This window comes from Helianthus annuus, chromosome 17 (assembly GCF_002127325.2).
Source record: "Helianthus annuus cultivar XRQ/B chromosome 17, HanXRQr2.0-SUNRISE, whole genome shotgun sequence".
Lineage (NCBI taxonomy): Eukaryota > Viridiplantae > Streptophyta > Magnoliopsida > Asterales > Asteraceae > Helianthus > Helianthus annuus.
In genome coordinates, this window is record NC_035449.2 from 177,370,238 (window position 1) to 177,387,140 (window position 16,903).

The window sequence follows — 16,903 nt, forward strand, 5'->3', positions numbered from 1 at the left end:
CCCTTTTTGACAATTTTGGTCCCTCAAGTTTTGTTAACTAGTAAGTAGGCTACAACCTACTTATTTTCAACAATACTTTGTTTTGTTAACTAGGTTAAACTTTGCTAGTTTAACTTAGTGAGTTCGGGGTAGTCATAACCCGTTTTATTTTAAGTCCCGTTAGCTCGGGCCTTCTATATACTTTTTTTCCTCAAAGTATTTATCCTCTTTTAATTAACATCAAATTTATTTATTTAAATCCTAATATTAACCGGGTTAATTTTTACCACTAACGGTATTTTACCCGTCGTCACTAGTAACGTGGTTTAATTACCAAACCCATTTTTGGGGTGTTACAAGTCTACCCCCCTTAAAGAGGTTTCGTCCTCGAAACCTTTTCTTACATAATTTATTGGGTTTCAACCCAATGTACATAAACTGAGTAACCTTCTAAGCATTACTCACACTTTGACCATTTGTTAGTGTCATTAGACAAATATGGTAACATCTTTTAATTACACAACATCTGTATCTTTTATGCGAATTTACGCAACTCAGAATAACACCATCTTTTCATTTCGACTTGTTTGATTAACTTAGCGAAATCCATCACCTTTATACTTTCGGATTCTTTGTGAATCCGTTATTTTCACCCATTTGGATGTTTCTAGTGAGATCTTTCACTGTTTACAAACAGACCCTTTTTCTTTACGAACTTATTCATTTGGTTCATTCGTACAGCATTCGCCACTAAAATGAATTTCCTGATTTTATCTTATTTATTTAGCACTATCTAGATGTGCTATTAACAGAATACTACAAGGCATATTACCACATACCTTCTGGCTTTATCCTTTTTATCGTGCCTTTACTCGATTTGACTTCCCAACACTTTGCTTGTGTTGCCTTGTGATCGCTCAGTATAGGCGATCAATACTTTTCGTTATTATGACCTCATGGACCATCACTGCCGTTTTGTACTCACTTACCTTTATTATTTGGCTTGACTGAGTAGCCATTTGGCCACTTGGTCATACACGCTTATCAACTATGATTATTTCACGCTAATCCTAATATAGATAGCGTGTTGAACACTTTCTTAATTTAAATATTGACCTTAACCGGCCTCACTGACTAGTCTTATTAGTCCAGTTACTTTATACCCATCTCTCGGGCTACTATGTGATTTTATTTCACATAACTTTCCTGACTGTGATCGCGTCACGTCGTGTTTTAGGTTTATTTCCCAATCATCTCATACTATATGTGTTTGATAAAACGTTGTTTTAGACTAAAACGGAATTTCATTTTAATGTTTTATCTTTAATTTATGTCAAGCAATTTTGACGACTTGGCATTTACTCTTTTACAGTCTTTGTTTTACGCGAGGATTCTCACTGGTTCTCTCGCTTTGTTTAAGTAACTCGTAGGTTCTCTCACGTGGCCTCGTAGGCTATTTCCTTAGGTCTTCACCCCCTTTTAATGGGAACCCTAAGGTTTATTTCCCTTTCTTTTCGTGACCCGAGGGTCATTCTGGTCCCGTAGTCCTTAACACTAATCGCATTCCCGTAGGTTACGATGATCCCACAGATTCATCTTTTATTTGTATCTACATTCAAATGCATATATGTATATATGCATATATAGCTTCAAAGCATGTCTTGTTATGTTTGGAATCGTATATTTCCGCTTTTGAACTTTAGTTGACCTTGACCGTAGTCCAAGGCTTCATTTGTTTATTTTCGGACGAAATTTTCCGACTTTATGACTTCTCATATCATTTATGCGTCGATTCATCTTATGCTCACCATTCTCCAGTTTTCATATATCCGTACTCGATTATGTCCCATTACCGGGCTCATTATTCTTTTGCTTTTAACGGTACCACTATCCCGTTTGTATTTACTCATGCCGTCCGGCGTGATATTGTAATCGACCCGTTCAACTTTAAAATAGTTGAACATAATTTATTCACGATTTTTATTTACATTATTTTGTCATCTTTTAGTTATGACCCAAAACCCGAGTCCTTTAACTTTCCATCCGAGTTTCCGTTTCTCAGTCTGTGCATGCGTTCAATTCTTACCCATCAACCGGGTGTTTTACCAAAGTCGTTATTATTGCAACCCTCCCGGTATGCATTAAGACCTCGCTTCATTTCTATATTCCGACTTTGTCCTCGAGTTTGACGTTTTACAAAAACTACTCGTTTAGGGACATATTCGCATTTTCCGGGTTCGAGTGTAAGTACAACCCCTCCCAATGCGTACCTTAACTATTTTACATGTTTCTCTGTCCCTTCTTTCGGGCTCATTATCCTAATGTAACACGCTTCCGTCACTCGGCTGTGCGTTTACATTATTATCAAATATTTTACTCATTTGATTCATTTGGGTACTTTTAATTTGTCCAATTTACCCTATCCGTACTACATCGGATGTAAATGTGTCGGCTATAAGAAGTTCATGGTATCATATGCCACTACTTACTTGGCTAGAGTAAGCGATTAACACATGACACGCATGACCTTTTTATAGTTTTCACATCACGCCCTATGTAAGTAATACCTCTGTTTATTTCTCTTGGAAACAATATCCTGGATAGGTATTCTATTCAGGTTTGTCCAAGTTTTCAATCTAAATCTGCAACTATCAGTTTCTACGTATTGGTTGCATGTTTATATTCATGCAATAATTTTAACGTGCACCTGGTAAATGCTTGCCCTAACGGGTTCTTCTTGCCATTAGTCTTTTTCGCGACCATTACGCGATTTAGGTCCTTGATGAGCATGCTCTTCTTGTCATATCTCGGACCGTTCCATCATCATATCCACAATTCGTTTGACTCTCGTCGTCTTCAAACGCGAGTGTCCTTCAATTAAAACATTCTCAAAAGTTAGTAATATCAACTTCAATAATCGTTCATATTATAATACAAGGCTTTTTCTACTATACGCGTCAACGCGCGTATTTTCGCCAACTATATCAATCATTTCAATTGGGGTAACATGTATCACACGATAGCCCTATGTGTTGTTTACAACACTTTAGCATGCTAAACTATTAACATACATGTACTTACCGGATCTGCGATCAAGCCTCGAACCGAACACTATTCTTTACCAAGAGCGTAAGGTTTAAGTCCAAGCATGGTTTTCCCCACCATACTTGAATCTCTTAAACTAGGGCTCTGATACCAACTTGTAACACCATATTTTCTATTTAACGGTTTTATATGCAAATACCAACAATTAGATGTGTAGCTAAGACTACACATACTATAAAAAAATACGGGTTTATTAAAACTTTTACAAATTATAAGTTATTCTACATAACGTGATCGAATTCGTTGTCTAAAATATACAACGTGGCAAGGTGCGGAAGCATGTAACTACATCGTGTTTGGTTCTTCGTTGAGCTTGATCGTCTCTCGGCATCCAAAATGTACCTACATTTCATAAACATGAAATGCTTTAGTGATACTGGGATTAAAACGTGATTAAACGAGTCCGGGAAACACTTGATTCTAAAAACAAGAATTTGGAAATGACCTCCACCGTAACTTACGGTGGCACCGTAAGTTACGGTGGCCCCTGTAATGTTATTTCCCTACCGTACAACAGTAGGCAACCACCGTAGCATTTTCATCTCCACCGTAACTTACGGTGGCACCGTAAGTTACGGTGGACTCTGTAACAGCCCAGTTTCCTTTTTGTCGTAATTGACACGAAATCTTTCGTATCTTTCAAACCGCTTGTCCGTTTAACCTACCGTTTCTTCCTACGTGATTGTGATTTGATTCTCCATCACATGGAGTTAAAATCTGACATCTGGCTTAATAAATTTTGAGACTTTCATGCCTTCGGCTTATTATCTTTTTACAAAATTTTGACCCGTTTACGCATTTATCACACAAACATATTTGTTTGACCTTTATATCACATACACTACTTCAACTTAAGGTTATTTACCATATTAGGTTCTAACCACAGGTTTATTACACAATTTAAACCCATTTTCACTTGTATGCTTATTTTGACCCGTTAAGGGTATTTAAGCACTTTCGAGCCTAATTTCGCTTTTGATTACTTCTAGCAATCCGTCACCACATTTCTTATCATATAATCTCCCACCACAACTGAATTTATGGTGGGTTTAATGTGGTGATCTATAAAAACCAATTTTTACCTCTCGGATCATTATTTTACGGCAAAAACACAAATAGTGGCATTTGACTAATATAATACCTCTTTCAGCTTCTATACTTATTCTAAGTATTTATCTAATTATAAAACTCGTTTCCAAACAACCTTTAAAGGTTGTTTGTTCAAATTAGCTAACAAGGGCGTTTTGGTCCTTTTTAGTCTTTCAATTACGACAAGGTCTTTTGAGAGCATGTTTGACCCATGATTCTTCTTTTGAATTATGATCTTGCTCGAAAAGTCAATATGCTTTTCAAAACGCCACTACCCTCTTTTAAAACATTCGGTTTACCCATTTAAGTATCCCATTGTCTATCTAAGACTTCATTAAATACTCATTGAACCTTACGTTCTCAATGAATCATTACTCTATTACACATACCTGGCTCGGGTCAATGTATTGACCTGATTTAATGCCTTGCTATAATATTCGCTAAATAGTAGCGATGCAAATATCATTTCTACATTTATTCCTGAAATCATATAACTCGACAAGAATCATTAGTCGCTATTATCAAAAGGTGGTATCTTCACCCTTTGACCCGTTTGGTCTAAATGACCGATTATATTGGCGAGATGACATGTATTTTCATCTCGACTATATGACTCGCTCCGATTTACATCGTGCGGTCGCTTTACTTATAATTCATTTCTTAACACTTTTCGGCCTATTAAGGCTTACTTCATAAGTGTCTTTTAAAGCCAATAGTTATGGTCGATGCATGACCAATTTACCGTTTTACCCTTATTGTTTGTTTTGGTTTACGCTATAAGGTAACCATTCAAAAGTTCATTTTCCATTGTCATAAAATGGTCAAATTATAGATTTAACTCCTTTTAAATCATCAACATGGTTTCTTGTCATACTCGACTATCTTGTTCCGTACGTTTACACGCCGGAACATCTTACCTCAATTATGTATTTATCTTATTCGTAACTAATACGATAAGAGAATATTCTAAAATATAAGACTAGTGTAAGTTATACTTACCTTGCATCCGAATTATGCTTTTTCCTTCATTCTTGATTCGTTTGACCCGCCTTCACTCCAAGCTTCACCTAGCTTGTTTAAGCGCCAACTATTATGCATCATTTCACAAGGTGGTTAGTTTAGTCATAACTTAATACGATCATTCCACCCTACGCATTTTATATTCAAGAATTATCATTCATCGTATTATAGGTCGGTTTGACTGTTTAAAGTCAACGGCCTATTAATCATAAGTGATTACATGATGTAGCTTTACTACTCATTTAACTACTTGGTCAAATACACGGTAGCATCATACTTAGGCTACCGTTTATTCACTTCGTTTACCCAGTTTTATAACCATAATTCATCGAATTAACACTACATTAATCTTTCTTAACACATGATGATATCAAGCTTCATTTTTAATATGAATTTATCATCATTTCCATTCTTTTTACACCAAACCCAATTCATGGTAATTATGATTCATGTACTCAAACACCTAAATGGTTCAAGTAGCATACTTTTATTATCTAATACGAGGATTCTAATCACAATTTAGACACTAACATCATCATATCATAAAAACCCATCTCTATCATGTATGAACAAGTACTCAATCATGTAAATTTGCTCAAGTACTTTGTTTCTACTATCAACTATGATGATTTCTAGCACAATTATATCACCATCTTCATTATCTAGCCATAACCCACTTAGCACATACAAGGGAAATCATCAATTCCCTAGTTTTCAACACTAGTTCATCAAATTGTTAACTAGGGTTGTTCCTACACATAGATTTCTTCACAACTACACTCATGGATTCATCATCCATTCCCAAATTGTGATTTTGAGTGTTCATCATAGCTTCAAGACATCACCAAATTACAAAATTTAACATACCTTACGATCCCTTTGACTTGGTGATCATTTATACGCGTTCATGCATTGATTTGGGGCTTGTTTCGTGCTCCAATTTGGTGAATTTGTTGATTTTAGGGTTTGAGCTCTCTTGGTCGCTCCTGATGATCGATCCACACACACAAAGTGTGTGTGGTGTGTGTTTTTTTTATTAATAGAACTTGTTCCCTTTTTGACAATTTTGGTCCCTCAAGTTTTGTTAACTAGTAAGTAGGCTACAACCTACTTATTTTCAACAATACTTTGTTTTGTTAACTAGGTTAAACTTTGCTAGTTTAACTTAGTGAGTTCGGGGTAGTCATAACCCGTTTTATTTTAAGTCCCGTTAGCTCGGGCCTTCTATATACTTTGTTTTCCTCAAAGTATTTATCCTCTTTTAATTAACATCAAATTTATTTATTTAAATCCTAATATTAACCGGGTTAATTTTTACCACTAACGGTATTTTACCCGTCGTCACTAGTAACGTGGTTTAATTACCAAACCCATTTTTTGGGTGTTACAAATTAGCATTTGTACAGAATCGAAATCCGATGCTCCAGACTTCAACTTGATTTACGGGAGTTTGACTTCAAACGTAACCCAAAATTGGATGTGGCAGCTCACAATCTCAGCCCTCGAAACACCGCTGCACCTTCGGTCACTACATCCAACACCGATTTTGGGCTTGAGTAGTCAGCTCAGCTGGTTCAAAATGGAACCACGACATCCCTCAATCACGACGTCTCCTATAGAACATTTGATTCGGCCATGGATGAAGTGGCAACACAAGCTAAGGGGAGTAGTAAAAAGTCGCTCAAGATCGGATCCTGGTTCGGTCCAACAGACCACCACAATCTCACCGCTACAATCAAACCCTGCATCATGTTCAACAATCCATTCTTCAGTAGTTATACATCCCCCAAAACTGTCATCATTATCCAACAATTCAGCAGCGTTGAAGATTCCGTAAGTGTTTTGAGGATTTTTAGTGAGAAAAAGCTTAAACAAGATCTCGTCAATCAGAAATCAGGTATATGAAGCTAAAACAATTGTCAATAATAAATAAATCGATGTGAATGATGTGAGAGAGATCTTGGAGGAATAACAATGGCAGCTTGTAATTAGTAACGAGGGATTATAAAGAGAGTTAATAAGCAAGGGTATTTTGGTCATTTAACATGGACTTAACTGAAAATTTAACTGATGTTAGGGCTAGGGACCAGCCGAGTGCATTTTTGACAAGTTTTGGGACCAAGCGTGTAATTAGTAAACCATTAGGACCAAGTATGCAATTTTTGAAAACCACAAGGACCAACCAAGCATTTAACTCTAGATTTGTTCTTTTCTTTTTCATAGTTTGAAATTGTTCCATCACATCGTCATCTTTTATTTTATCAAAAGATCTTTTTTCCACCGCACAAACCATGGCATTGTTCAAATATTCCGGGCCAATTCGACTGTGTAAATCCGTCTTGACAAGTTTCAGTTTAGAAAAAAAAAAATCTTTCCACAGTTTTGGTTGCAACCGGTAAAACTAAAGCTAACTTCACTACCTAATAAACCAAAGGACAAGAACTATGCGTTCCGTTTTCCACCATAAGACGAGCAAATCACTTATTTCATTTAAGTTTGCAAATCTACAATTATCGCTTATAGTGTGACGAAATGCCTCAACATCACCCAAAAGAGTCTCTATTTCTTGTGTAGTAAATCATCCGGATATATCTCGACTGTCGACGTTTGATTTTCCAATTGCCGCCCATAATGAAAAGGCTTATTTTAATGTTTTGGGTCTTGGGCTTTGCTTTGGCATTTACCAATTGGGCCTACTTTAAATTATAGAATTGTTAATTTGGGCTTAATTATTATTAAATAATAAAAATAATAATAATAATAATAATAATAATAATAATAATAATAATAATAATAATAATAATAATAATAATCTTCCTATACTAATAAACAAAAATCTTTTGAGACACATGTCACTTTCTCATGCCCCTTGCCATTATTTAAAAAAAACCTCTTTATTAAATAACAAATAATAATTTTTAACTTTATCTCCAATGATATTAAAATGATAGGTTAATTAATAGCATAGTTTTTATCATATGTTTCTAACATATTTTATTATATTTTTTTCCTGTTATAGTTGGGGGAAGATACACCTTAAAACCACAAACACTGGTGAAACATACCCTAAAGTATCCTCGAATTTTTTTTAACATCAAATAAATTAAACAATTAAATACCAAATAAACATAAATCAAATTCAGATAAATAAAATAGATTAGAAAATAAAAAAATCCAACTAAAAAAATTATAGAACATAATACAAAATAAAAATAAGCTATTCCTCGTCTAAATCTTCAAGATACGATAGATCTTGAATTGAAATATGTGCCACAAGATCATGCGAAGTCGGAAATGTGTATGTGGATCCATAATCTCACCAAGGGCATCATTATCCAAAACGGGTTGAACTAAAGGATCCCTTATGTGGACTGGTGAGAATGTATGCCCGACGTCCTTAAGAATCATGTTGTGTAATATCATACACGCATACATCGTTCTCCTAATCTTCTCTACATTCATGGCTCGTATGGGTCGACTAAGTATGCCTCATTTGACAACTTCAACCATTTTTTATAGACATATCTATTTGAGTTATGTTTGATCTCTAGGGGGTCAAATAGTTAAAAATTCTTATTTTTTCAACTATTTATGAATATTTCATTTATGTAATTATTATTTTTAATATATGTTGTATATTTTTCCGGCTTATCAATACCTATTTAGTAATTTATTGATGAAACCCGTGTAATATACAGGGTTTTAACCTAGTAATAATAATAAAAACGTTGGAGGCTCAAGAAAAACTATTGCGTAAGTAATGACCCATGTCCTCTAATTGTTATGCAAATTGTTGCATATCCACATCTATGAAAACATGTATACAGATAAGTAGATAATCATAAACTTTAATTGGTATGTTTCATCTCCTACATAGAAAGATGAAAGATGATGTGTGAAAATATGTATATCAAATCGAATACAGGTTGCAATGTAGCAAGTCCAGATATTAAACCGTGGACACTATACTACAAATATTAGATAATAAACATCTATCGACTTCTACTTCTAGTCTACTTTAAAAGGAACGATTTTTTATTAACTAACTACTAAAGGCCTCTCTGAACTAGTGCCTGAAGAAGGTGAGCACAAACCGCTTAGCCCTTCTATGTGGCCCGTTGTCAACGACCTGTATCAAAAGACTACAGGAGTACAAGTGGACCACCTAGAGGGAAACACTGCAAGTTCACCAAATAATTAAATAAGTACCAAAATCCTGTGAATATACAATGAAAAAACCGACAAGATCATAAGGATAAATGATGTAAAAATATATGACTTTTCACGTCTATCTCTACACCAAGTTCTTTTAAACGAGCTTCTAACCAGGTCAATTTAGCAACAGTATCAGCTAGAGCTTTATCTCCGTGGATGACTAAGATAATGTTTTGTATTTTCGTGCAGTCCTGGATACATGGTTGAAGTCCATATAGATGGCATATCCCTTGAGGATCAATGATCATACGAACAAGTTGAGATCTAGATTTTTTGTGTGTGTTTATCCAGGTTGGAGTTGATAATCATCACGTTATTCTTTGTAACTTTGATTTTACGTTCATTGTAAGTTTATGTTAATAACTATCAATTAAATTCATAATTATAATTTATCGGCTCGTGTGTTCATAAAGTTAGGTGTTTTCATCACCTTTTTGGTTCGTGTGTTCATCACGGTTGGAGTTGTAATCATCGTAAGTTTATTATTCGATTCAAGACTACTATTTTTTTGCTTGAAATCACTGTTCAATATTTTTTTTTTTTTGTTTCTAATTCCGATTTGTATGTGTATATTGGTTGAAGATTGTATCATATACGTACATAAAGAACATGACAATTTACGTATGAACATGACAGAAAGGATTTTGTATGTATATATTGATGTGTATGCATGACAAGACATGACATCGCAGCAGGCAGATTATGCATGAAAGGTTTTAACAGTTGAAGATTTTGGATTGAAAGGCTTTAACAATCTGTATGTATGTATATAATGTGTATGTATCAATGATGATGGCGAAGCAATAGTGATTCTTTAAAAAATATTTTTTCAATAACAATACACACAGAGTTTGCATTATGTGGACTTATAAAAACCAACCCAACCCACCACCATTTGATCCGGTCCTCGGTCCTGACATCTCCACAAAATAGGTCTCGGTGCTGGGCTGGTTCGAGCCGGGTTCGACCCATTGCTCACCCCTAGCTAGAAAGGTTTCAGCACTCATCATCTCTATTTCTAACACAACTTAATCACCAATTTACAAACATCGTCACCAAACTGTAGTTTTCGTTACTAACAACAGGACATCTTTTTGACCACCCATTAGAGAACCCGGGCTCGTCCGTTATTCTATCACGGAAGAGAAGTTCAACGCGTGGAACTTTCATCTCCCCCACCCCGTGGACTTGCTATAACGCGTTATTCTATAACGCAATTCCATTTTCGTGATATTTTTAACGCGTTATTGTTTTTGTTTTGTGAGTGTAATTGTTGGTTGGGGGGAAATTGTTGGGTGTGGTGGTGAGTGATGACCACCCCGACTAAAAAAGGTTGTCAGTGATGGAAAAATGGTCGATGACATGGCGGAACTTGATTGGTGCTTGTGAGTGATAGAATTCTATCACTAGTGAACCACCCCCCTCCCCTTAGGGGGTAGGGGTGCTCCACTTTCCATCACTCACCACACCCAATCATTGTCCACCACGTCATTGAGCTTGATTCCATCACTAGTGATGGATTTTACTAGGGGTGGCCATCACTAGTGATGTATATATATAGCATCGAACAGAAGGTTTTTTTATAGGTCTTAAAGTCCACACGTGAAGCTCGATGGTGGCAGCGGTGTATCACGTTGTTTGATGCGTGATATTGTGGGAATCACGGGGCGCCCAGACCCCCTTATATTTTATCTTTATATTTGTCAAAAGCATCTTCATTAATTTTCCTACAAAAATTCTTTCCTACACAAGAATGTAAAACTTATTAACTAACTAAATCAAACAAAATTTCATGTTCATCACCATAACACATTCCATGTTCATTATGAGTTGTATCAATTTCAAACTTAAACTCACTACCCGATATTTTACTGTATTATATTATCATCATCGTTCCAGAAATCTATGATCTATCACCATACTACGTCCGCCCTTTTCCTCCCGTTTTTCACATCCTTGCCCCATCGGCCCATCAAAACAATATGTGCATACATGTCTAGTTGTACTCTAGGGTAATAAACCATACTTTATGGAGCCAACTTCCAGGAACATAAACTGTAATAGCTCGGATGATTTTTAATCCAATGAAAATGCTCCATCGCAGTACCTACATGATATTAGAAAAACTAATCAACAAGAGCTCAAGGATTTTATGTAATAATAAAATAGTAATTTTAATCTTAAAACGAGTCTCGACTGAAAATAGTCAACAGTGTTACCTGTCACTGAACTTCTCAACGGCTTCTGAGGCGTAAAGAAGAGTCTCATTGGCCTTTTCAAGAACTATATAAAGCTGTTTCCCTCTCGCAGCCCGAGCGATCACCCACGAGTTGTTTTTCGCTCTAATGCATATTTCTAAATCGTCCCCTTTTGTTCGGCTTCTTTCCAAATCAACATCTTCCCGAACCTTATTCAACGCTAGTAATGATTCCTGTATAATAATAGAAATTGGAAAAACATTGACATGAATGGTAAGTTGTGTATGCATGAAAATAACTATATCAAACAAAAAAATGAGTAAAATGCCATTTTCGTCCCTTAGGTTTGGCTAGTTTTGCGACTTTCATCCAAAGGTTTGTTTTTCAGCTTCTGGATCCAAAAGGTTTGAAATCTTGCCATTTTCATCCGGCTCGTTAACTCCATCCATTTTTCTCCGTTAAGTCAGGGGTACTTCCATCTTTTTTGTTAACTTAAATGGCAATTCGGTCTTTTTTCACTTTATGTAAAAAGACCGAATACCCTTGAAAAGACCGAATTGCCCTTTAAGTTAACAAAAAAGATGAAAATACCCTTGACTTAACCAGAAAAAATGGATGAAGTTAACGAAACGGATGAAAATGGCAAGATTTCAAACCTTTTGGATCTAGATGCTGTAAAACAAACCTTTAGACGAAAGTCGAAAAACTGGCCAAACCTTAGGGACAAAAATGGCATTTTACTCTAAACTAATAAAAAACGATTCTGACCTTTGCTAGGGTAGTTACTTTTCCAGAGGGGGAAGCCCGGGATATGTTGTTGTCACCGTCCACTAGCAAATAACGGTACCCTTTGACATGATAAGCGTTCTCACCACCCCATCCCTTTGCAAGCTTCTCCTCGACTTTATGTATCTTTGAAGATGCCTGCCGGGAATAAGAAAAACAAAAAAAAAATATTTAAAATTGATAATATTATTAACGAAAAGTCGACGAGTGTTCATATTTCCAAAAAAAAAAAATCAAACTAGAACAATTGGTATAAAAGGTGCGCCTGATGCGTGAGGGCCTCATGTAGTTCTGGGTCAAAATTAGTCAAAGTTGGTTAAATAGCATTTGTAGGAGACTTGATAAGTACACACGTAAATCAATGATAATGAACAAAGATCTATGCATGTGTTGGAAACAACCAAACAGATAGATTCAGTCACAAGACTCAGAAAAGATATTATTGGTGAGCCAACTGCCAACATGAGTAGATACATGTTTGGGTTACTTACAGACATGCACATCACACAAGTTTATACCTCTACAATACTGATATACACGAAATTAATTTTACGAAAGTGACCCTATATTTAAGAAAATAAAGCATATACACAAAAATTAGATACTCGAAGAAAGTACACACGTGAAAAAGTCGATACATGGAAATAAAAAAAAAGGAATAATGAATCAGATATTGTAATTCTAAAGTGAATCTGACGATACGCAATAATAAAGTAGATACATGCAATTTGTTAGCGTATTTCATAGTCATAAAGATAAAAACGTGTTTAAAATTTATATTTAGCTATCAATCTATTTACCATTTATTTTAACTTAGTGTGAGAAGCTTTTGCCCTCATTTCTCAAAACATCTCTTCTTTCTTCCATGAAGATGTATGTTTCGTTTATTACACACCCACATGTGTGTGTTAATTCCCTAACAATCACAAACTGTCAACTAGTTATTGCAACTTAATACAAAGGAAAAAAAATCCAAACACCATCTTCTATAGCATTCATTAATATTTGATTATCTTATTCTAATAAGAGTAAAGTACACAGATGGTCCCTGTGGTTTACCAAAATCATGGATTTGGTCCCTAGATTTTCAAAAATACATGGATGGTCAGTGTGGATTGCGTAACGAATTTAGTCCCCAACTTTACCCAAAGTCACATGGATGGTCCCTGGGGTTTGCACTTTGTAACGCATTTCGTCTCTAACTTGGACATGCTGAAACCTTTAGATTTGTTGGCTGGGGACTAAATGCATTACAAATTGCAAACCACAGGGACCATCCGTGTAATTTTGGAAAGCTAGGGACCAAACCCAAAATTTTGGTAAACCACAGGGACCATCCGTGTACTTTACTCTTCTAATGATTTAAAATCACAAAATCACTTTCAAAACACATTCAGATAAGTGTATAGATCAAAGATAGAAAACTAACATTTTCAAGAAGTTGTTGCTTCAACATGGAGATCCCTTCCTCGCCGTTAAGCATAGACGTAACAGGTATAAGAAGAAGTATCGTAACGCTTTTATACTGATACGCACAAAGATACATCTTGTGCTCTATTTGCTGAAGCCATATTGTCGGGGTGGTGGGAACCAAATTACCGACTTCTACACCCCAAATATCGGTTACTAGAAACCCGTCTTTCCCTTTGGACCACTTGCCGTACTGTAAGGGCCTCAGAACTTGATAATTATCACCTCTTGCGGAAGAGCTGTCCTGGAAGCCATGTAGGCGATCCAGTGCTGACTCAGCATGAGAAGAACTACCTTTTCGTAAGTAAGACCATGTACTTCCTCCCGAAGAAAGTATACGTGGGGTCAGCCTTAGGGTACTGTATGAAAATAGATTCACCGTGTCATCCTGAAATACATCAAAAAGATTATTAATAAATGCAAAAATGAGTGTTGGTGTGTGAGTGGGTTTTTTGGGGTGGGGGGGGGGGGGGGGGGGTAGCTTAGGCATGAAAGATGCAACATACGGGGGATAGAGTTGTAGAGACAAGGAGGTCCTGAAACAAGATAACTGAGTAGCCTAAGGCGTTTCCCATGCATGAATCTAACGTGCCAACAAGAGACTGCACAAACAAGAAGTAATTTAACGAAATTACAGAAGAAAGTGAAATTATTTTCTACATGGCCCACAAAATTAAATAAAATGTTGCTATTAAGAAAACAGATATCGTTCCACACTGTTTTTTCCTCCAATTTATTCCAACTATCCTAATTAAATATTCAAAAATATTTTTGAGTAACAATTCCTCCATAAGATCGAACAAATTGCTTTTGCAGGTCTATGCAAAAACAGCCTTTTACATAACGTGCTTGTTAGAATTATGAGAAGATGCATGATGTAAATCTGACCTGTACTTCAATAGCAGCCTCGCGTCCAACTGTCAGCATCTGTACAGTCCCACGTTCCTTTAAGGAGTCACGAAAATTAGGTAGCAAAAATTTGTTGCCCACGAGAAAATCTGCCTCAAAGAAAACATGCATATATAAGAAACAGGTATAATTCCATTTGAAAACCATAAACAAAAATTTCAGAATTACCACAGCTGATATATGCTGACAATTAGGAACCTTGAATAAACAAAGAAAAGAAAAATGGAAACGGATTTTATATGACCCATGTAGGACATGATTACGAAAAGGGCTTACCACTAAGGTAATCCATGATGAAAGTATACAAATGACTACGAGTTAGACCTCCACCAGGTTCTTTATCAAGCAACATTCTTATAGAACCATGAAACATCACAAAAAGAGAGTGGATTTCCTTAAGAACACTGCGTAGTGCTTCAATTCTCCATATGGCTTCTGTCTCTTTGCTTTTTGCAACCACCTACAACATAGACTGTTTTTAACTTGACAGAAAACATAGAATTTATTTTTATCCCCTTTAGAAAATGACTTTGCCAGTGTTTGAGGAGTATATATGGCAGTTACGTCTTTCCCGTTACGCAATGTACAAAACTTCATAACATGATAATATATGTGATTGGAAATGCCATCAAGGAATATGTAGCAAGAAAAGCAAGATGATAGGACTTAGGACGTAAAAGGGTATAGAAATTTAGGAATATAAAGGGATGAGGATATAAAGACGCAGACGCCTTTTACCATTTTGAGCGAAGTCATAATAAATGAATACGTATAAAATGTGTGACAAGTGACGGAGTAATGGAAACACGTGACAACAATGTATACGTTTTTTTAGAAACTTTCATAAAGACCACAGTGAATATATATATCAACAATATCTGAATTAGATTATGATAAACCATCTTATTCAGCAAATAACAAATGCTCACCAAGAGCATACGAACAACCAAATGTTTGTATCTTTAAAACTAAAATCATCAAGATAAATTACAACCATTAATCATCTTGTTTTACATAAAAAAACACACTTACCATTACCATCCAAATATCAGGCTCTGCCTCAAAGAACACATGCGAATGCATTTCTGCTTCTATAACCTCACAAGCCGCTTCAGGCGAAAAAATTCTGCAAAAACACATCCAAACCAAATTTACATATTTCTGCCAAAAATCCAAACCATTTCAATCACAAGTTTAAAACGAATCACCGAACGTTGACCTTGTGAAAGTAATGAGTCCTTCGCTGAGGCCAACGACTGAAAGCTGAGCCGGAAAAGGCAAATCAGCTGGAAAAAAGAACAAAATCTTCTCCAATTCCTCTCCCTCATGTTGCCCCCTTCTTAAATCAAATATGCAAAACTTCAGTGGCTCACCGGGAGTTGTAGTAGTAGTAGCAGCAGATGATAAACCCATAGTATAACGTCCTAATCAGTTATAATCAAACAATTTACACAGATCACTACAGTTTCATGTATCTTGCACAACACGTAACCTTTGAAACCCTAAATTTGAACAAGTAACGGTAATTATGTTGCTATCGATCTTAATTAGAAATTAGGGTTACAAAATTGACATATCTCATTGCAATTTGTGATTCCTTTAGTTCTAACAGATTACAGCCGGATAGTTGATGAAATGTACACGAATTGTATGAAATTTTAATGTCTTTTATGCATTTTGTGACGGTGAAGTATGTTTAAAGAAGAAAATTGAGGAGATTACCGGAAAATCGGATCGATCGGAAAGCCGGCGAGTGGTAGTAGGTGTGCCGATGGTGCAAACAGCAAAATAAACCCGAGTAGAAGAGGTGCACAGTGCCACCAACACGAGAGACACGAATTAGTTTTTTAACGACTAAATAGGTTTTGTTATGGTGTTAAAATTTACAAGTATTATGTGTTATCAATAAAAAAACCATTTTAGGAAATGTGCAGCCAAGCCATAAAGCTTTTTTGCGGCGTTATGCGATAAGTGACGAAATGTGTAACAAATGGGCTTTATATCACAAGAGAGTGGTAAAAGGGTTATATAACCCTTCAATTATACATACATATGTATGTATATATGTATATGTGTGTGTGTGTGAGTGGGGGAAACATCAGGAGTTAATCCTCTACACCATGTTTTAGACG

The 16,903-nt window shown here is 35.8% G+C and overlaps 1 protein-coding gene across 2 annotated transcripts; it reads right to left on the reverse strand.

Annotated features, from left to right (window-relative positions):
- Positions 1–11,162: 11,162 nt before the first annotated feature.
- LOC110920720 (vacuolar fusion protein CCZ1 homolog B) lies at positions 11,163–16,651 on the reverse strand. 2 transcript variants are annotated; one of them, XM_022164919.2, is made up of 10 exons: positions 16,494–16,651; positions 15,991–16,195; positions 15,804–15,897; positions 15,048–15,231; positions 14,751–14,860; positions 14,369–14,464; positions 13,822–14,250; positions 12,375–12,530; positions 11,628–11,839; positions 11,163–11,515 (listed from the first exon to the last, which is right to left on the reverse strand). In XM_022164919.2, exons 2-10 carry the CDS (start codon positions 16,182–16,184, stop codon positions 11,485–11,487), a joined length of 1,506 nt encoding a protein of 501 aa, XP_022020611.1. In that variant the 5' UTR covers positions 16,185–16,195; positions 16,494–16,651; the 3' UTR covers positions 11,163–11,484. The 2 variants fall into 2 exon arrangements, with proteins under 2 accessions (XP_022020611.1, XP_035842760.1); XM_035986867.1 differs by having other exon boundaries at positions 15,991–16,273; positions 16,494–16,618.
- Between the last annotated feature and the right edge of the window lie 252 nt (positions 16,652–16,903).

Excerpts from the sequence above, each read along its gene's own strand:
- LOC110920720 (XM_022164919.2), bottom strand. The coding sequence starts at position 16,184 with ATGGGTTTATCATCTGCTGCTACTACTACTACAACTCCCGGTGAGCCA. Across the intron at positions 15,898-15,990 it reads GGACTCATTACTTTCACAAG|AATTTTTTCGCCTGAAGCGG; the intron begins GTCAACGTTCGG and ends GTGTTTTTGCAG. Across the intron at positions 14,465-14,750 it reads AGGCTGCTATTGAAGTACAG|TCTCTTGTTGGCACGTTAGA; the intron begins GTCAGATTTACA and ends TTGTTTGTGCAG.